The sequence below is a fragment of the Mchenga conophoros genome, linkage group LG7 (genome assembly GCF_057382185.1).
Source record: "Mchenga conophoros isolate Kocher_MC1m ecotype Shallow Benthic linkage group LG7, M_conophoros_male_GT1.1, whole genome shotgun sequence".
In the NCBI taxonomy this organism is placed as follows: Eukaryota; Metazoa; Chordata; class Actinopteri; order Cichliformes; family Cichlidae; genus Mchenga; species Mchenga conophoros.
In genome coordinates this window covers 50,176,590-50,198,472 of record NC_140532.1, presented here as the reverse complement: position 1 = coordinate 50,198,472, position 21,883 = coordinate 50,176,590, and the positions used below count along the sequence as shown (strand labels likewise).

Below are 21,883 nucleotides of genomic sequence, written 5' to 3'. Positions count from 1 at the left end.
CAAATTTTTGCCTGTGGGATCCACCCATACAGTATGGATGCTCTTTGTTATATACGCAGTATACATACATACATGCAGAACATTCAAAGCTTGAAAGCAGGGCTTCACTTCAACATCATAGTGCCTACATTAATCTTTTATTTAACATTCATAGCCATTGCTCAATATATTCTTTAACCTCGACAGGGTTACTAACTGAGCAGCACCTCAATCTTTGAGATTATGATAACATCAGACCATATTCTGTGGTTTTAATGGCAAGTTTGCAGAATTTTATCATGAAAGAACTTTAAGGTGAGCTGACAGCAGTTCTCCAGAGAGGGGAGCTCCGCTGCTATAAGCAACTGCCTCAGTATTGATATTCAGAGCTCGTACCTTTGGTGAATACCTCCAGATCTACGCTCTACAGAGGATAAGCGATCAGACGTCGGTGATCCCCTCATCAGGGAGAATTACTCTTATATTCAACGAAACACAGCGTCTACATCTCATATGGACGATAACGATATGCGGCCAATGTCTTCCAACATCTTCAGTGATCCCCAGAGTTTTAATGTTCAGCTGATGGTGACATCTCAAGGTGACAGCAACACTAGTTCAAAGCACCGCTGTGCAGCCTCACAGAGCTGCCAGCACGGTTAAAGACTCTTGGTTTGTTACCAGCATCAGCTTCTTGTTTGTTGTGTTACAAAATTAAGTTACAAAGAACCCCCCCTCTGTCGGTATGTTCATTAAATAGTTGTTGTGTGGCACAGCACAGACATTGATGTTATCAGGTTTTGTCATCCGCTCTCTGCTTCATCACAAATTACAGACAAGTCAACATCTCCCCGTGCACCATATAAATCAGTGAATTATTCTCTCATGCCCCCTGAGGTGGAGACAACTCCAGCAGAGACGTGCGAGCTGAAATCGAAACCTGGCTGCCACTTTGCCATGGAGTTTCCTCTCCCCCACCTGCCTTATTTATTCATTTTGAAGGAGTGATCAAAGCCGATTTTCCAAAGAGCTTCCCACTGTTCTATCGTCAACATCTTCGGTCACAATTCTCAGCAATGAAAGCCCGGGTGTCTTTATGCTGTGCAGCTTGTACTGAACCCCTTGATCTCTTCAGCTCTGCTGGTAACGTCTTTTCCTCCCTGCTACAATAGCAATTTTCAAACAGGCAACAAATATGGAAACTACTCAACACGATTCCACAGTAAGTTTTCAAACTGCAAACCAAAAAGCCAGGCGATCAGAAGGAAACTGATCAATAACTTTTCTCTGTAACAGCCATCAAACAAAGAATGTGTCTGTAGGTATTTCAGACAACAAGGCTATTATCTTCAAAAACACTGTGCTGATTTTTCATTATTACTTTGTGTTGTTTTCACTGTTTGAGTTTACACACACACACACACACACACACACACACACACACGCACACACAGTTTTGCAGATTGCTGCTGCGTCTTAAAAGCGGTGGTCCCGATTGCTGCTCTTGAACACCATTTGCAGCATTTTAAATTCCTGTCACGATGAAAAGTGTGGCACCGTATCTGAATTTGCATATTTTTTTCCAAATCCAATTTATAAAAGCTTATCCAAATTCTGGTCTCAGCTCACCATAAAACAGCTCTACCTCCATGTGAATGCAAAGTTCCCACTGGTGAGATTCAGAAGCATCGTGTGGTCTGCCTGATTCTTTAATTAACAAATGTTCCATCAGAGGGATCTGCAGTGGCATTTTAGGACCCTTTGATCAAAACAAAACAGCACTTTCAGCGTAAATGTTGGGCAATTCATTTTTCCTAAGGGGTCACATGAGGTCATGGAGTCAATAAGCTAATAAAGAGATAACATAGAAGTGAATTAAGCTTATTGATGTGGGGCTTTCATAACAGTCCCAGTTTGACATGTAGCCCCTTGGGATAATTAATTGCCCATCCTTGAAAAGTAATGAATGCACGCATGCATGATTTTTAAAAAATCCAGAAACATGATCAGCCCATTTTCTGGTAGCTATTATAAAAAACAAAACATAAAGAAAAAATTGACCCCACAAACACAACGACCCACCACCTAGCTGTCCAATATTAATAGTACTGGAAATTACCAAAATTATTTTTATATTTCTTTACCGGTTAATCCAAATGATGAAATTATATTTTAAATGCTAAAATACAATTATTGTTATTATCTATGAATTTTCAAATTGATTGAAATACAAGAAAAGGTGAAAAAAACCCAGCAAAGCCTGTTTTTTTCTTTTTCTTTTGACAGTTATTTACTTCCATTTCTGACAAGAAAATGTACCAGCTAAATTTGGGTATAAAAAGGTGAATTTAATTCCTTACATGCCAATAAATGTAAAGACGTGATTTTTTATTTGGTTTTTATGACAGGTGGTCTAAGAAATCTGCTAAGCACTGTATATCCCAAAAAGCGTTCAAATATGACTTCTGCGTAGTAGTAAAAATTATTATATGATAACATCTCACTTTATTTCCTGGGAAAATGTAGAATTTATTATGAAAAAAATCATAATAAAAGAACAACTCCAAGTATAGGGGAAACAAAACTAATAAAACTGTATGCAGCGCTATGGTGTCTTATGCTACATTTTTTGGTAAGGATTCAGCTTACAAGATGATTTAACCACGAGTAAGGCACTAAGAGGAAGAGAAGAAGAGTATAGAGTAGAAGACAAAATAAAAGACACTTGAATTTTCTGAATATGGATGCAAAAAATGAAGTTTGGGTAAAATAACTAAAATAACTGTGCAGGAGATCAAATGCATCAAATGCACATTGACATCTACACCAGAGACTCTTCAGCATGTCAGTTTGTAACTTTTTGCATGAGGAAACTTTGAAAAGGATTATGTTTTACAGAGAGATACCAAAGGGTAAAAATCAAATATGCAGGATTTCTAAGGGGGCATATTGCAATGTATTTGATAAAATCCATTAAACCTAAAAGCTCAGCTCGAGACATTTAAGAGAAATGAGACAGCATGAGAAAATACACACACAGTACAAAGATTGTGGCCATGTATGCACAAAAGCCATAAACATCAAAACACAGACACAGGCATCCACACACGCACACACAAACGTGCGCACACTCGCACGTACACACTCGCACGTACACACTGATGCATTCCTCGTAGCTCTGCAGTGGTATTTTTTTCCGCGTTGGCTTTAGAGCGAGTCGACGCCATGCTGAGTGCTGAACTCCTGGAAATCCTCCGGGATGGTGTCTGCGGAAGTGACAAGTTAGGCGTTATGAGACAAGCTTAAAATCTCATATGCAGTGAGGTCAAACTAATTCTCTTCACAGCTGCAGTCTTTATGTAACAAGATGGAATATGAAGCTGTTGCAGACAACTAGTCTCAGAGGTCATGCAGCAAGATGCTGCACATTCCGTGAGGCTGAGAAAGCCCTTTAGTAAAATGTTGATCAGCATATTAGCATAGTTTTCTGCTAATTACCTGCACTAAACACCAAATTAGGATGGAGCTACTGACAGTTTTCTAGCATTGTTATCCCATTTGTAAATTATGTTGCAACGTTTGATTTCCTTACCATTGCAGCGGTATTTCAGATTGGACCAGATAATGTTTTCCTGCGAGAAACAGAACACGCCAAGTCGTCCTCCTCTCATGGTTGTGTCGATGGTCACGCCGGAGTCTGCAACCAGCTCAGTTCCTTCGTAAAAGCGGGCTCTGCACAAAGCACAAGGGATTTTTACCTTAGTTATTAAATTACAACTATTAAGACTAAGAAACAGCCAGCCTGGCTTTCCAATGGCTGAACATACAGTTTGCACCTACACACAATGCTGACCGTCTCATCTTGCTCTTGGCAAGAAAATTTAGGAAGCCGTAAGAATTTTATAATACCTGATGTATCCAACCTGTGGGCGGTGCTGCAGGTACCAGCGATAGGACACCTTATCCTTCCAGCCCACATTTCTCGGGTCCTTCCACAGCAGGCGCACTTGGTCGGTGGTGTCTCCCGTGTGCCACAGTGAGTTTCTCAAATGCTCGCCGGGGCCTGATCTAGACTTCACAGCCTAACGCAGAAGCAGAGACAAGTAAGGCGATTGTAGAAGCAGAAGGAAAACAAGAATGTGTAAAACAGGTCGAGTGAGTAAAACTAAAGTGAGATGACTCGCCCTCTCACCTTCAGCTGTATGCCGGGCTCGGCCACGGCTCTGAAGGGGGTTGCCTGCCAGTAGGTCTGTTCAGTCTGCTTCCACATCACCACGTAGAAGGAGGATGAGTCCTGGTAACCAAAGATGAAGCCAGCGTAGTCATCATCAGTGACTGTATTCACGTGAAAAGTCCCCTCAAAGTCCACGCCGCTGAAAGCCGTGTAACCTGACATCAGAAAGAGTAATTAGCGCATTAGATACGACGAGTAGTTTCTTGCACACAACACTAAAAGTGATATTCAGGTAAAAAAGCTAAATACACCTTACCGACAGCAAGTCCAGGATCACTATTCATGGTCTGAACGATTTCCATTCCCTGATAAGGAAGAGATGTTTTTAATGATGAATGATGCACCGTGAAACTTTTAATTTCAAAAGCTTGTATTTGCATTTCAGGTTTATTAAAATGTGCTTGCACACGTACTTTTTTTAGGCCATGAATTAAAGCTGCCGTGACTCTTTTTTTTCTTTTCTTTTTTTTTAACACACTGTGAACAACACGACCTTTCAAGTTGATCTGGCAAGTGCCCTATATACACATTTAGCAGCTCTGATTTTTTTTTCAGTTTCTGGCCACAAACTGAATACAGATCAGCACCCTGCTTTCAGCGTAATTTTTCTGTTCTTCCAGCTCCCGAGGGCAACATCTGCTGAACATTAGCTGCTAAATGCACCAACACGTTCATCAGCTACCGACTAAGTGTGTCTCAACATGTAGTGTAGCGTGGGTTTTTAGTTTTTTGGCAATAAAAGGCTGCCTGCTGGGCCAGAAATCTATTCAAGGAGAGTGGTAAGAGTGAACCAAAACAGCAAAGCTGGACAACAAAACACTTGGGGAAATCACAAAAGTCAAGTAAAGTCAAGCATGTGTATATAAAAATATCTGCCTATGATGGATAAATTTGAATGATCAGTGATAATAATGTTCATACCTGGTTCAAAACAACCCAGTTGGGGTCAATCTGGGCATCGCCCTCGGGGTCCAGCACAACAGTCTGATAGGCCCTGAAGTCAGTCAAGGTAATCTCGGCATTTTCAGGACAATTATCAATCCTGTCTATCACTTTGTCCTGGTCAAAGTCAGACTCACAAATATCTCCAACACCGTCACCTGAAAAGTTAAAAAGTACAGTTAAAAATTTGGTGCATGAGTAGTTTCAAATCTTTAATTTACTTTGGAAACACAATAGTGTATGATCAAAATATCTCAGAAGCTGTGCAACCTCATTGGATAAATGATCTCAAGTACTGTACTTTGTCACTACACAATAGCCAGCCTTGATAGCCGGGGATAGACCGCCAGGGCCTCTGCTCGATGCGTTTCACCCGACCCCTTTAGTGACTCCTGTGGGTGGTGGAGGGCAGGCCTATGCTTAATCCATGTGAGCTAAGGGCCAGCCACCAGCCACTCTCCTTCAAGCTCCCTCCACAGGCCAGGGTCCAGGGTGGGGCTACGGTAACCCTGCCCCGGGTAGGGTGACCTGGTCCATTAACTTCTCTCCTTTCCTGAATCTGAATGGATAATGACTGACAAGAATGAGCTTTCTCTGAGGGGCACCTGAGATGGGGCTAGTAATTCATTCATTCATTCATTCATTCAAGCAAGGGCTCAGAGTGGAGCCACTACTAAACACTGAAAGGTTTTAGTATCTGACAAGGATGTCTCTTGGGCACCACCAGGGAGAAGGCCCCGTGAAAGATCATGGGGACACGCTGGAGCGATTATATTTTTTGGCTGGCCTGGGGACACCTCAGTTTGCCCCTGGATAAGCTGTAGGAGGTGGCTGGGGAGAGGGAGGACTGGGTTGCTCCGAATAGGCTGTTGCCCCTGCAACCCGGTCCCAGATAAGCACATGAAAATGGATGAATTGATGCACTAAATGTTGTCACACAGTTTTTAAAAAATTGCTGAAAAATTAAGACCTTTTAGTGAAGCTCACTGCAGTCCACACCCTCCAGTACGACAGACATATACTGATATGGCTTCTCGCTGAGTCTTTAATAAGTCAAAATCAGCTCTGAATGTGTCTGATTCTTCCTAAATGCTGTACCGAGACACAAACATAAGCCGTCCACGTTTGCAACTGGGATTTTGTGATAACCATACATTATTCTGTAATGTTGAACCACACATAATGTTACGAATGGACTGCTACCTTTCAGTAACAGTAGTTTGTACAGGCTCACAGAGTGCACGATTGAGTAGAAATCTAGAAAAAAGATTACAATGTCAAAGGGAACCACTTTGCTTTTATGTAGTTGGTGGGAATTATGAGAGTGCCACATATCAAAGGCCCCTGAATGACAGCGAGGGGGAAACAAAATCTGTGAGGGCAGAAAGAATGAATCACTTTGTTGTGTGGAGCAAACAGCAACTAACCACCAGACGACACACAAACGAAAGAAACCTTAATCACGACACAGGCTACGTGCTTTCTGGTCTCTGCTCAACAGGGGACAGCAATAGCCCTGGATGGCAGTTACAAAAAACAAAACCCTCTGTGCGATAAACTTCAAAAGAAAACCGAATCTAAATCAAAGGGAGCAATACCATTTCTTAATTCATAGGTCTAGATGCTACATATTAGCTGGCAAAAATACATTTGTCTAACAGTACAGCTTTGGACACATGACATTTAAAAGGGCACTGATTATTAAATAAAAGCAAATATCTGACTTTTGAGTTTTGTTAGGCTATTAAAACTGTGCTACTACCACAACTGGCTACACAAGAAAAAGTTGTGTGTTGTAATAATGTAAGTAATGGTCTGTTAACTCTGCCTCGCTGAACTCTGACTGCTGGGAAAAAATGGCCTTGCCCCTCTTTATTTGAATTGACACTCCACTCCCATTAGTTTCAGAATCCATTTTCACACAAGTAATGTCACAGCGAGTCATAAAATTGGCGAATGAGTTTAGGCTCGCAAAAATTGCGCTTTTTTTTTTCTCCTCACAAAAATTGCCACTTAATCTGCCCAAGGTTGCTACTGTTTGATCCGCGTGAGTGTGAAATAAATAATGTCAGTAACAGTGCAGGGGGAAGAGAGACGTTCTCCCGAAATTATGCCCATTAATCTTTCAGCATCAATCTGCTTTTTAGCCAAACGTCTCAACAAAAACAACTGAACATCCCTACAAACTCATTTTTTTTAATTATCAGGGGACAATCTGAAACTCACTGTTATCATCAATCTGATCAGGATTTGGTACCAGCCGGCAGTTGTCTGGACCCGGTGGTAAAACATCCGGTATCCCGTCGTTGTCATCATCGTCATCGCATTCGTCACCCAGCCCGTCTTTGTCAGTGTCCAGCTGAGAGCTATTGATCACGAGTGGGCAGTTATCCTTGGTATCCTGGTGACCATCGCCATCACTACACAGGAAGCGACGCAGTGACATGAGTTAAATTGAAATAAATGAATAAAAGCTATACTGGTACTGTAGATATCAAGATAGTGTTATCACCTGTCTTGGTTTGTATCACAGGAATCCCCAACCAAGTCATTATCAACATCAGACTGAAGAGAGAGCAGACAGCAATGAGACAAGTGTGAAAATACAACTTTAATCCTGCAGTTAAGATCTTATTTTTGTAAAGGTAAATGCACAGTGCAAACAGCTTCGTTCAGCAGTAATATGGACCTTTTGAATGACATATTAGAACTGCAAACTATAGAACAAACTGCATTTATCTGACTTTTCTCTGATCATTAGATAATTTTTCCTTTTATTTCAAAGAAACTGTTAGTGTTTTTTTACGGAGCACAGAATGTTTGAAGCACTTCAACAGTGTGTTGATAGTATATTTTTGTATTTCATAAGATGTTGAATTTGAAATCTCATATCTCACTCATAACTATAGTGGTTAGATAAATCTAGTGAATCAAACACTAAATACTACGAGCAAAATCAAATAAACTATCCTTATGTCAGTGTATTTAGTTAATTTACATGACCGCCATACATCCACCTGTATGACTGACCTGATTTGGGTTGGGGATGTCGGGGCAGCTGTCACAAGCGTCTCCCACCCCGTCTCCATCCCGGTCCAGCTGGTCTCTGTTCTGGACACGCTGGCAATTATCCAGGAAGTTCTTCAGACCTGCACATCGATCAGGTGACACTCATTTAACACTCAAACTGCCACCAAGTGGGTTTATAAAATATATAAATGTGCAAAGAATTTGATGAGCAGTCAGTTAAGTCAAAAAAGACTGTAAATCCTGCATGTCAGCTGTAAAGATGTGCATTTGTTTGCTTTCTGCGGCAGTGGACTGAATACCTTGCTTTAAAAGACAGATATGAGTTTGGGTCACTATTTTCCAGGAAATAATCAGCAGTATTCTTTGTAATATAATCACAGCAGCATACCTGTGGAAAGCAAGCTGTATTACTGACAGAGTCATCTTTATCATGAAACACGAGCAACAGATTTATGCTGCTGTCTCACTAAAGAAATGATTTTATAAGCTGATCTTTCTAATATCACCACTAGGGTGCACTGTTGCATTTTCTATGTTGTTCCGGAGAACCTGCATTCAGATGGTATTTTACTTCATCACAGGGAGGCAGTAGCAGCACTACTAATGCATAAAGGTCAAGCAGCAGCAGTGGAAGGAAGAACTATCTTCTTGTCCTGTGGAGGCTTCATGAGGTATAATCACGCTGCTGAGTGATCAAAGGTTGTACTCGCTTTGGGGTCAGCCTGCTATCGGCTTTCATCATTTATTTTTTTCTTTACGGTGTTGTTTATTCAGCCTGAGCTGGCATACAAAATCTATCCTAATATAAAGTGATGCATTTAAACAACAAAGGGATCTGTAACTAACTATAAAAGTTGCATGCATCCTTGTGAGTAATTCACTACGAGACCACAGCAGTGGAATCATAAAAGGGAGTGCAGGGTAAGAAGTCATAACAGCAAAAGCCTCCAGTGATGTTGATTATATAACAAGAGCGTCAGCATCAGTGATGTCATTTCTCTCCTCACCATCTCCATCCATGTCATCATCACAGGCGTCCCCTTTGCCATCACCGTCAGTGTCCCTCTGGTCGGGGTTCTCCACCAGGCGGCAGTTATCACAGGCGTCGCCGTGGCTGTCCTTGTCGCTGTTCCTCTGGTCCACATTGGCTTTTAACCTGCAGTTGTCCTGATGAAGAAGGAGCGTGTGCACATATTCATTTATGAGTCATGTGAGTGGGTAATATGGTGGGTAAAGCGTAAGCCTCTGTATGCTTCAGGGCTGAAACCTTTTCGATTTTTATGAGATTGATATCACTGTGCATCTTATTATAAAAGATGAAATCTTTTGTTTGTTTCTTTGGCTGCCTGTACTGTCAACATGATTAGGAGTAGCCAAACTTAGCACATAGGTACATCTTAGCCCCCGATTCGTATTGTTAGGGATATCAGTTAAAATCATCATGTTGCTTTGCAACAACCTGGAAGTGAACTAAAAACAAAACAGTTTTTGGTCATATAAATGACATCTACTGCCCACACTTTTAACTTTTCTCAGTGTCATTAAGCATGTAATTTTGCCAACAGCAGAAAAAAGCCAAAAACAATAACCTAGCATGGACATGTACTACAGGGAGTGCAGAATTATTAGGTAAATGAGTATTTTGTCCACATCATCCTCTTCATGCATGTTGTCTTACTCCAAGCTGTATAGGCTCGAAAGCCTACTACCAATTAAGCATATTAGGTGATGTGCATCGCTGTAATGAGAAGGGGTGTGGTCTAATGACATCAACACCCTATATCAGGTGTGCATAATTATTAGGCAACTTCCTTTCCTTTGGCAAAATGGGTCAAAAGAAGGACTTGACAGGCTCAGAAAAGTCAAAAATAGTGAGATATCTTGCAGAGGGATGCAGCAGTCTCAAAATTGCAAAGCTTCTGAAGCGTGATCATCGAACAATCAAGCGTTTCATTCAAAATAATCAACAGGGTCGCAAGAAGCGTGTGGAAAAACCAAGGCGCAAAATAACTGCCCATGAACTGAGAAAAGTCAAGCATGCAGCTGCCAAGATGCCACTTGCCACCAGTTTGGCCATATTTCAGAGCTGCAACATCACTGGAGAGCCCAAAAGCACAAGGTGTGCAATACTCAGAGACATGGCCAAGGTAAGAAAGGCTGAAAGACGACCACCACTGAACAAGACACACAAGCTGAAACGTCAAGACTGGGCCAAGAAATATCTCAAGACTGGTTTTTCTAAGGTTTTATGGACTGATGAAATGAGAGTGAGTCTTGATGGGCCAGATGGATGGGCCCGTGGCTGGATTGGTAAAGGGCAGAGAGCTCCAGTCCGACTCAGACGCCAGCAAGGTGGAGGTGGAGTACTGGTTTGGGCTGGTATCATCAAAGATGAGCTTGTGGGGCCTTTTCGGGTTGAGGATGGAGTCAAGCTCAACTCCCAGTCCTACTGCCAGTTCCTGGAAGACACCTTCTTCAAGCAGTGGTACAGGAAGAAGTCTGCATCCTTCAAGAAAAACATGATTTCCATGCAGGACAATGCTCCATCACACGCGTCCAAGTACTCCACAGCGTGGCTGGCAAGAAAGGGTATAAAAGAAGAAAAACTAATGACATGGCCTCCTTGTTCACCTGATCTGAACCCCATTGAGAACCTGTGGTCCATCATCAAATGTGAGATTTACAAGGAGGAAAACAGTACACCTCTCTGAACAGTGTCTGGGAGGCTGTGGTTGCTGCTGCACGCAATGTTGATGGTGAACAGATCAAAACACTGACAGAATCCATGGATGGCAGGCTTTTGAGTGTCCTTGCAAAGAAAGGTGGCTATATTGGTCGCTGATTTGTTTTTGTTTTGTTTTTGAATGTCAGAAACGTATATTTGTGAATGTGGAGATGTTATATTGTTTTCACTGGTAAAAATAAATAATTGAAATGGGTATATATTTGTTTTTTGTTAAGTTGCCTAATAATTATGCACAGTAATAGTCACCTGCACACACAGATATCCCCCTAAAATAGCGAAAACTAAAAACAAACTAAAAACTACTTCCAAAAACATTCAGCTTTGATATTAATGAGTTTTTTGGGTTCATTGAGAACATGGTTGTTGTTCAATAATAAAATTATTCCTCAAAAATACAACTTGCCTAATAATTCTGCACTCCCTGTAGTTTGGGGTGAGGGGGAATTCAGTGCCACTTGGCTCATATTTCTGCACATAGCAAACAGCAACTTTTGTCCCTTAAGTATAAAAATTTGCAGTTCCTCTTTAAGAGTTAAAGGTATACTTTATAAAGGATTTTGGCTTTGTTTGATGGTAATTAAACACACTCTAAATATCGGATGTTCAGTTTCTCCAGGCAGTTTAATTTGCTTTAAGTCTTTTTCGTAAGCCAGCATTAGCATCCCAATGCATCTTGCTAATCTAAATAGCAAGCGATTCCCCTGATGTCAGCAAATGGTTGTATCCACACCAAACTTGTGGCTTTGTAAAGGTAGCCAGTGGGTGACCTCAAAGTTGCTACATCCACATTTCTGTGCATAAATGTGGTGTCTGTGGATATGATATGTTAATAGGTGAATTTGGAAAACAGCGGCAAGTGGATTTTGTAATCTTTGGACAGAGCTAGGCTAGCCCCTTTGCCCACTTTACAGTCGTAAAATAACCGTCTGCCAGGAGCAGCAGTCATTTTAGTGCACATACACATAGGAGGTATTAGTACTTTTACAAGCTTAATCAATCTAGGAAAATTAGCAAGACAAACAAAAATGAGAATCTTTAGGTATAATATGTTTTAGAGGCATTTGTTGCGAGATAGCCACCGACCTGTTCGTTTGGAATACCATCGCCATCTGCATCTTCATCACAGGCATCTCCATAACCATCTCTGTCGGCATCCTCTTGACCAGAGTTAGGAACAAAGACACAGTTATCCTGCAAAGACATGTGACAGTATGATGATTAAATAAAGATATACCTGCCACAGCAAAGCTGCTAATCTTGACAACTTGCACCATGGTTACCTTTCTGCAGTTTGGATCTTTGCATTTGAGTTTCTCATCTGGATATCCATCAATGTCCGTATCCTTTCCACACAGGTATCCATTTCCAGCCCAGCCAATTCCACACTGACAAGACAAATGAAGCTTCTTACAAACTCATTCATATACTGCACATAAGCATTTGAGTGATGAAGAATATTACCTGACAAGAGATGGATCCGTCTCTTTCTACAATACACTGAGCGTTGACATCACAGGGGTTGGTCAGGCTGTTGCCACAGCTGATCTCCGGCTTACAGCCCTTCACCTGATCTCCTGTGAATCCTGACTTACAGCTACCACAGTGATAGGAGCCCTGTGCGGGAATTATCACAACTGCACATGAGCATCTTTGAGTAGCAATAAAGACCTGTAGTAATGGTCATACAATACATCAACGGTGTTCTTACCGCAGAGTTGTGGCAGTTCGAGTTTGCAGTACAGCCTCCATTGTCAGGTCCTTTGCATTCATCGATGTCATCGCAGACCTGGATTGTAAAAAAATGAGCAGACTGTAACAACTTGTTCAGATTTAATTGCTCCAAAAATAAGTGTAAAAAATACGCCCCAAAACAAAACAAAGGATGCCATATAAATCCTCTAAAGCCCCGAAACAGCTGAAGCTGTGCTTTATAATACTTACAGTATTAGAGCACAAATTAAAGTGGGAGTAATTTATGCACACCGGGTATTTTAGGTGTTTATTTTGTAGGAATCTAAAATGCATTAAAAGGGTAAATAACACGCTGCAGACTGCAGGTCATATTTACAAATTCGGAGCAATAAATAAGCATGGAAGTAGAACGTAAATCAGCAAATTAAAAAAACGATATCCATCTGTTCCCGCCAATCAGGATCTGGTGCATCAAGATAAACATTTAGTGTGGCTAATCCTGTGTGACATGATGGAGATAATGAAAGCAGTCCAACGAGGTGGAAAAGTTATGTTTTCTTCATGTTTTAAATTTGGTGTCTTCATTGCTCTCGACCAAGTTTGTCAAACATAAGGCACAGGGGCCAGAATTGGCCCGGAGAAGACAAACCGACCCACTGTATGGTGTTGGAAAAAAGTGAAGTTGGGTAAAACTCTGGAGTTTTAACTCATTTGTAAAAGTAATGCAATTTTTCCTACTGATAAAGACCGTGCCCGTGGCCATTTACACAACACTAAAGTAATTAAGTAATTAATAAACAATTACTTGTGCCAATAGATTTCTTTCATTCACTACAGCTGCATTTCAGGTAGAAAAACTGAGATTTACCACTGAAATTGCCCTTTACCTTATATTAAGATATCTCAAGGATTCAATGGCCCGGCCCTCTTGAGGTCAAAGTGGGTTCTATGCAGCACATGATATCTAATGAGCTTGACAGACGTGATCTACTGGCTGACTGGACTCCAGTGAAAACCCCCATAGGTTTGTGCAAACTTTTTTAAACACCTAAAGTAAAAGTCACTTGTGTTGGCACATTTATTGATTGAACTTTTTTGCTCTTTTAAAGTGAGAACCCTCCTTTATTGTTTAAATGCTTAAATAAATAATTTTATGGTAAGATCAACAACATATTGCAATCTGCTGCTGGATTCAGACTACATTTAAGTCCATTTTTGTGTATGTGTGTGTGTCTTTTTTGATATACACTGATAATAATATTCTGTTTCCTTCATAATGCATCCACTGTCTTACCTGTTTATTGGTCTGAGCGTACACTATGCCCACACCCTCCACTGGCAGGCCGGTGTAGCCCAGCGGACAGGCGTCACAGCGGAAGCCTGGGGCAGTGTTGACGCAGCGCACTCCAGGAAAGCAGGGGTTAAACTGACACTGCAGAAAGGACATGAACTCTGTTGAGCTGCAAAATGTATGTGGTTCTCAAAGGGCTTCTCCCCAAAAGCTTTTAGGTCTGATGACATTGCTCATGCAAGAAAGAGAATGCTGAAGGGCCCAGTCCTCAGAAACGAGGTCAGTGCAAACAGAAAAGACAGACAGGCAAACACACAATCTTGTATTGCCATCCTTATAAGGTTCTCCATCTTGTTTTAGAAAGTTCTACCTTTACCTGCTTTTTTTGGTCATAGTCTAAATTATAGAACATTAGCCTGTGTGAAATATCTTTGCTTCTCATGTTCCAGTTTGATGGACCCACTGCCATTCAGTCTGTATATGCTGAAAATGGTGAAAAATACAGTGAGATGCATTACTTTCACCTATAAACAGATCGTCAAAAAAGTCATTTATGGATCAATTCTGGAGCCACCATTATTCAGTGACATCAAGGTGTATTTGAGTGTACTCCTTAATCGCAGCCTGTTAATTCACACTGTTTCTCATCGGGATCCAAAACCACTAATATGAACTTGCTGCTATGCCAAATAGATACACTCAAAACATTTATCTGTCTTTACCCTAGCTATAATCTCATAAACCAGCAGCCCAAGTAGTAGCCATAAAATACTCGAAAGGATGTCGACAGCTTGCCCTTACACCACAGGTCGTAAATTTATATTGATTGTCATGAGGACAGAAGCATGGCAAGACGCACACACACACACACACACACACACACACACACACACACACACAGAGCGATATTGAGCTTTACCTCGTCGACATCATCACAGTTAAAACCATCTCCAGTGTACCCATCAGGACATGGTCCACATTCAACACCTTCTGCTGTTTCTATACACATGTCGTTACGGAAACAGACACCCGGTGCACACCTTGGCTTCACCACCTCTGTGCCACCTAGACCTTTAAATAGGAGGAAATAAAGATTTTTTTTTTAACCATCTGTTATTCATTCAGTAATATCAAAATATCATGTAGGCACGGATACTGATAAGGATGTACTGATACCATTATCACATGCGATCTGCTAATAGGATAACTAATTTATTGAGAGAGTTTTGAGTCTGAGGGGTCAGTGCAGAAACAAAGCAAAAAGAAAGTCTTCCATTAAATTAAAATGTGCACATTTGTGCCATTTTAATTTGCATTGTGACACAACATGAGATAATGAAAAAAAAGAAAGTGATCAGCTGTGATAAATTAAACAATTGGAAACTGGTCCTCAATTTTCCTCTCTACAATGACTGACAGCTACTATAGACATTATCTTACCACAGGCCTGACACTCTGAGATGGTATTCCTGAGAAAGGATGTTTCTTTAACCTGGAACGGGTCAAAAATGAACAAAAGTTTATATTCAGTCAGGCGAGCTGTCAGGGAGGTCAGGATTGACGGAGCAGAGATTAAGTGGCCTCAGAGGGACTGCTAAGAGGTGGTTACCTGCTGAATTAGGACGTCTTTCAGCTCATTTATCACCTTCGTTAACTCCAGCATTTGATTGGACAGCTGCTTTGTGTTGACCCCTGAGGGAGAAGGACTGTTATTTTATTCAGCTGAAACAGAGCTAAGGGCTTCTCAGAGTCTGCCCCCCTTTGACTCAACATTTCCTATCGCTGAGAGTGTTTTCACTGACATTTCCACAGAAAGAACCTTACCCAGAGTCTGAACTGAGTCTCTTTGCTGGAAGTGGCAGTCTTGTAGCGACGCAACATTTTCAAATGAGTCCCCAACCACCAGCTTTAGTTCATCTAAGCTTTCCTGTTTAAAATCAATCGAGTGAAAGTGCACAGCTAAGCCATCTGGAAACCTACAGAGTCATTATCGTGACAGAAGGGCATTCACTATTGTGTGGAAATATTGTAAGCGATGGCTCACCTGCTCTCTGGCTTGCATAGTCTTTAGTTCCACTGTGCCATAGCCTGCTGGCAAACCCTGGAAGGCAGCAGGGAGATCCCTGACTGTCTCCACCAGCCTGCAGTCCAGATGCAGCTCCACCCCGCCTGGCCCCTGCTGCTGCTGCTGCTGCTGCAGCCCCCTGAGGTGGAACAGCAGTCGGTGTTGCTGGCCATCTGCCAGCACCAGGTTGTTGAATGTGACAGAGGCCATCCTCTTGTCACTCCTCAAGTACCGTAACACGGCTTTAAGAGGACACGGCATGGAAGAGGAAGAAGGAAGAAGAGGTAATGAATAGAGCAAAATTGACTGTGTTGCTGTAAAGGGTTTATGTGATGTTAAGCATTGATATTGTTTGCTATTTGTTTCTCTATCTGTGCTTGGATTGTGTCTTAGCACATAGCAACAGCAACGTCATTATTTGTGTAGCTATTTGGCCACAACCAAAATAGTTTGGGGCACAAACTCAGTACAGTTCATTATGTGGGGGCAAACACTGTCTGCTGGATTTCAGGTCTGTCTGCAGAGTCTTTAAACATTATCACGTTTAATCCATTTTTAATATGAAGACATTGATTGGCGTAGCTTTAAACAACCAGCGCCTCTTTGATGTCCTCCTACCTCGGTTGAGCTTCCCCATCACTGTGAACTCAAAGTACTTGCTGTTGTCCCTGGGGTTGTGCAGGCCAAACACAGTGGTTCCGGTCTTGGGCTGCAACTTGAAGGAGGTTAGGATGAAAGCCTCGTTCACCCCTTGCCCGGTCAGGCCCCCCTGCAGCAGGTCTGGCAGGCAGTCGGGTGAGGTGAGCAGATCGTAGACTGTTGAGACAGATAGCAAGGCAGGGAAACGGGAAAGCACATGAGTAATGGATGATGTGAATATTTACAACCCGCAGCGGCGCTCTGATCCGAGAGTAAACACATTCCGAGTCGACAAGAAGAAGATGATGATGTTGACCCAGCATTAGATGCTCTAGCAAGACGCTGTGTCAATCAGTCAGCGCAAACTTGGCAGGCTGGGTCGGCTCAGGCAAATCAAAAGGAGGCGGATTTGTAAGTAAACAGCATACAGTGACGTTAGATGTGTGCTGTTTTTATGATCTTCTCTTAGGTTTGTTTTAAAACTGTTTGAATTGTAAAATGAGATGGAGCTTCCGCTTGCAGACAAAAGCACAGTGAAATTTAGATGTTCTGACTCAACTGACAGGCAATTTAAAAGTAAAAAGCCAGAGAGAAGCAGAACACTGGTGCTCATGGTCAGAGTCTCCTTTTAATAAAGTGGCTTGGGAGCTGGGCAAACCACAAGAGGATGCGCATTGAATCTCTAGTCCCGCATCTGCACCATCGTGAATACACAAGTACCACTGAAACGGTCCGCACGGCCCTCTGTCGTGAGGGAGCAGAAATTGCTCCCAAATGCTTCCGCTGACTGTTGTCAGCCAAGATTGCCCCAGATGAGATCTCGCGCTCTTTCTTTTATCTCTCTCGTCTGCCTGGGGTCCCTTGTGTTTTGTCAGACACAACACAGAGCCTTTAAATATGTGCGCAGATAAGTGAGACTAAGCCACCGAAATGCCTGCTTGCACTGTGCTGTCAACACTACTTCCACTAAAAATGTAAAGCTTTTCGAATCCTTTGTGTTTGGTTTTTATCAAGATAAGAACTTTTTAATATATAAAAAAAAAAGAAAAGAAAAGAGAACAAAGGAAGCTCGATGTGTGCATCGTGTCTTTAGTGGCATCCACACACAGTCTTCTGGACAAAGGGCTTCGCAGGGTCAGGGCTGTCTTACACAGGAGACCCTGAGAAAGTGTCTCACTTCACCCCCCGATTAACCTCAGATTTCAAGCTTCATAAAACTAGTTCAGCTGAAAGCCATAAAGGAAAACAGTGTCTTGACCTTTCCTTAACACCAGCATATAAATCTGTCACGGTGCGATTACTGTAAAGAGTGCAAATGGCTGGCATTCCTTGTTTTAGCATTTCAGCACACGCTTCGCACTCGAGCATTTCTGTGTGGCAAGCTTTAATTTATCGCATCACATTTAAAGGCCAGCCATAACAGCAGTGAAGTAATTACGTTAACAACATCGTAGTGTATAGAACAGAAGAAGCAAAGTCACATTTAGCCAAGAGTCATCTAGCTACCCAGGACCAAAACCATGATATTCAAACAATATTAGGCTTTTATGTGTATTTTTTTTAGACATTTTTAAACATCACATGGCATATTGTCACTTTTAAGATGTGTAAGTGTTTACAAATGTAACTACACGTGCACTCCTACTTTACTTCTGACACTAGCTTTCCTTTTGGCTTCCATTAAGTCTTGAATAAACTTGAGTAAAAACTAAACTAAAATAAGTATAAACTAAGTAAAAACGTGCTTTCAGCATTTCTCTTGCTATTTTTGCATTGCTGTATGTGTTTTTAATTGATTTACTTGTTAATACCCTCGATCTTTAACATTACGGTGCGATAATGTTGGAAAGCAGATCACATGGTCTGTGCTGACATGGGGAGTTGTCATAAACCCAGAAACCCACTGCACTGATGTCGCAGCTTCAAACAAGAACAAAGCACACATTGAGCAGTGTCCAAAAGCTTTTTCCCCCCACTGTAAACACAGAGCAGTATTCTGTAATGTGTATTTCTCCAGGAGACCATCATGATTCTGCGCTGACACTGTGTCTATTCTTAAAAAGTGAAACTAAATAAACTGGATGAAATATATTCTGTTGGATGAGTGCAGCCTACGTGAATCAATGAATCAGCTAGCCGTGTGTACATTTACAGAAAGATATATTCACGTAAACACAGAAACTCTATGTGTTATTGTCATTATCACTGATTTAGGTTACGTTTACTTTCAGCTTTGTTCTTAGATCCACGCTGACATTTGAATTGTAAGCGGAAGAAAAATGAATGGAAAAAAGTTGCTGGCTTTGACTTTCTGCCACCTGTTATCATTAATTCCCCCTCTCTTCTACAGCGTGTCTTTCGTCCTGTCCCCCTCCTCTCAACCCCAACTAGTTGTGGTGGACTCCTTATTGGTTTGTCCCGGAGGTTTCCTCCTGTTAAAAGGGAGTTTTTCCTTCCCACTGTCGCCAGTTACTTGCTTGTAGAGGGGCATTTGATTGTTTGGTTTTTTGCTCTATTAATGTAGGGTTTTGTTTTTTTTTACAATATAATGCACCTTTACTATATAAGTAAAAACTGAATTGAACTGAACTTGTCAGCTGAGCTAAACAGTGAGTTAAGACTCACCATAAACTCTGCAAAGATAAGCAGAGCTGGATATTCCCCCCTTTTACCTCATTTTAAAGTTTGATATAGCTCGGCCTGGAGGATGGCCCAGAGGAAAGAGAGTCCGCTTTAAACTTCAGTAATATCATCTCTCAGTGAGCCATCCTTGAGATATTAATATTAATCAATAACATAGATAACGCTTATGGAATGTCATTTTTGAGCACCTAAAACCAGACTTGGCTGGTTTAAATGGATCTCACTCCTTGTTTTGTGGTCACGCAGACAATGAGCCTGAGAAATGATAGATGACAAACTCCATTAATCTGGACTTGTTTTATACATACCATCAGGCACCTATTTGCCAAAAGACTCCAGGGATTAATGGGCATTTTAAAGGTATGCCATCAATCACCTGGTGGGGTTTGCAAGAAGGGCGATAAACTCTAAACGCCAACATTTCTATGCGTCGCGTAGCCCCGAGTTTGTGTGTGACCTTGAATAAATGCGGGCGCGTGCGTGTGTGACTGCAAGCGCGTGTCAGACAGTGTGAGAGAGAAGAGAGTCTTGAACTTCAGTACTGCACCCAGATCATCTCTGATTATTCCCATGTGTGTGACCCAGCTGGGATTTTCTTTAAATTAAAACGAGCCAGGAAGCTGAATCTCCCGAGCCGAAGTAATCAAGCAGATCTGGCTAGATGGATATCAAAATCAGGATGTCTTTACTTCAGCGGAAAGATGGTGGGATTTAATACTCAAACTTTTGTCTACTTTTAATATTTTTTTCTTATCTTTGCCTGCTTCCTGTCAGAAACACACACACCCAGCCCAAATAAAAGCATTTGACTGCCCCATATCTTCTACAACTCACTGGGATATTTAGCATTTTATTCGCACCTCAGCGAGTATCACACACATTGTCTGATCTTTTTGTGTTTGGGCCTGCATATCATATTCTCTTTCACAGTGTCTGCTTCATCCATAATGCATTAAAACTCATACATAAGTGTGTTAAAATACTGAGAGGTGGAGCCATTGAATCTTTTTTGACAGCTAATGAAAATGGACGATTACATTGCAGGCAGGGTGTCAGAAATAAAAAAGAAAAAAGAAACCTTAAAGACATCGTTCCTTATGTGTGTTTGTGTAAACCTAAAAAAAGGAAAGATGTTTTTCCACTTCTTGATTTTTTTGTCATCCCAAGCAGCAACCATATAATCCAAATAAAAAAAAAATGCAGTGACATTTAAATAACTGACATAAAAGCGACTCAAAACACTTCAAAAAAAGAAAAAAAGACACTCACCCAAAGCCTGTGCTTCCACGTGTAAGCACATTTTTAATAGCAGCTGCAAGGCCAGTGTGAGGGCCGTCCACACGTTCATTTTGTCCTTCCAACTGGTCCCAGATCTGCAGTTCTCTTTGTAGCTACTTAAATGTGTCTGAAACTCCAGCAGTTTCCCCCCGTTGAGGCGTATCTGTGTACTTGTCTTCCTTTCTGAATCAAAAATGAGGCAAAACTGTCATGTTAAGCCTAATAGAGGGTGCTGACTGCTTTTATGTGTGTGTGTGTGTGAGAGAGAGAGGGAGAGTGTGTGAAGAAGGGATTGTAGGAGTCTTATTGAGGGAGGAGCAACAGGGCCAGAACCTGCTTTTAAAACCCTCCTCAGGCGGCCCCATGCAGAGAAGGAGTGACCTGGGAAAACTCTTTGCATTGGCTCCTGCTGGCTGCTACCAATTCCCACAGGCGCCTTCACAAATCTGCTGTACACGGTTTGCTCCCTTTAGAGTCTAGGAACCCACGTTTGGCCACCAAAAACACGTTTCAAACCAGACCGGAGTCAGAATATTTTTAGACTCTTGAGTTCAAGCTTGGGGTGAATTTCTGAAAATGTGTTTCCCACTTCCAGCAAACAGACTTCTAGTATTTATTAACACTCTGCCTGAAAAAACTAAAAGACAGATTTTTTTTAACTTTCCTTACAGGGATCAGATGTAACACCTTTCCTATCTGCCCCTGGTTGCCACTTCCATCCCTGGGCAAGGTCAGGAAACAAGCGCTCTGCTGCTCGTGCCTCAACAAGCCGCGTTAAGCGGCCAGTAGAGCTTCAGACAGGCTGCTGGCTCACATGGCCTCCGGGTCGTCAGCATGTCTGGCACCGCGTGACCGGCCACAGTTGGTAGAGGTGAGGAAGCTCAGGTCAGAGTTATGCTTTGCTTGTTTTTCCCTCTTTCTTTCACTGTTCCATTTTATGTTTTTAAGTAAGTTCCTCCAGCCTAATTCCATGTTACCACAGAACCTGTATTAATTATGTTGTACTCTTTCAAGTCTTAGTGGCTACAAGATGATGTTCCCACTTAAAAGCATAAACACGAGTACCTATAGCAACAAACAACACCAAATGAGTCACAGTTTCCATACGCCAATACAGGTGCTCCTTGTGGTTATCCAGAATACAGCCGCACTGTTTTTTGGGGTTTTTTTCATGCTTGTGAACTGTTACAGACTCCATTCAGTCAGCAGCAGGGCGCTCAGAGTTTTATCTGCCCTCTGATTGGCTTTTAGAATGATGCTTTGCAGGCGTCGGGGTTCTGGATGACAGAAAGCTCCACAGACCTCCATGCGTGGTCGGCAGCCCAAGCCAGGAGCTCAACAGAC

General features: G+C 41.8%; 1 protein-coding gene across 1 annotated transcript; it reads right to left on the bottom strand.

Moving 5' to 3' along the window:
* Positions 1 to 2,483: 2,483 nt before the first annotated feature.
* On the bottom strand, positions 2,484 to 20,836 carry thbs4b (thrombospondin 4b). Its single transcript, XM_085279942.1, has 22 exons — positions 20,531 to 20,836; positions 16,598 to 16,795; positions 15,959 to 16,221; positions 15,739 to 15,841; positions 15,524 to 15,606; positions 15,355 to 15,406; positions 14,834 to 14,985; positions 13,918 to 14,055; positions 12,640 to 12,717; positions 12,393 to 12,545; positions 12,212 to 12,316; positions 12,015 to 12,122; positions 9,193 to 9,352; positions 8,186 to 8,304; positions 7,668 to 7,720; positions 7,382 to 7,575; positions 5,135 to 5,313; positions 4,470 to 4,518; positions 4,172 to 4,368; positions 3,889 to 4,061; positions 3,572 to 3,711; positions 2,484 to 3,245 (listed from the first exon to the last, which is right to left on the bottom strand). The coding sequence occupies exons 1-22, from the start codon at positions 20,607 to 20,609 to the stop codon at positions 3,187 to 3,189; spliced, it is 2,835 nt and encodes a 944-aa protein (XP_085136068.1). The 5' UTR covers positions 20,610 to 20,836; the 3' UTR covers positions 2,484 to 3,186.
* Positions 20,837 to 21,883: the final 1,047 nt, after the last annotated feature.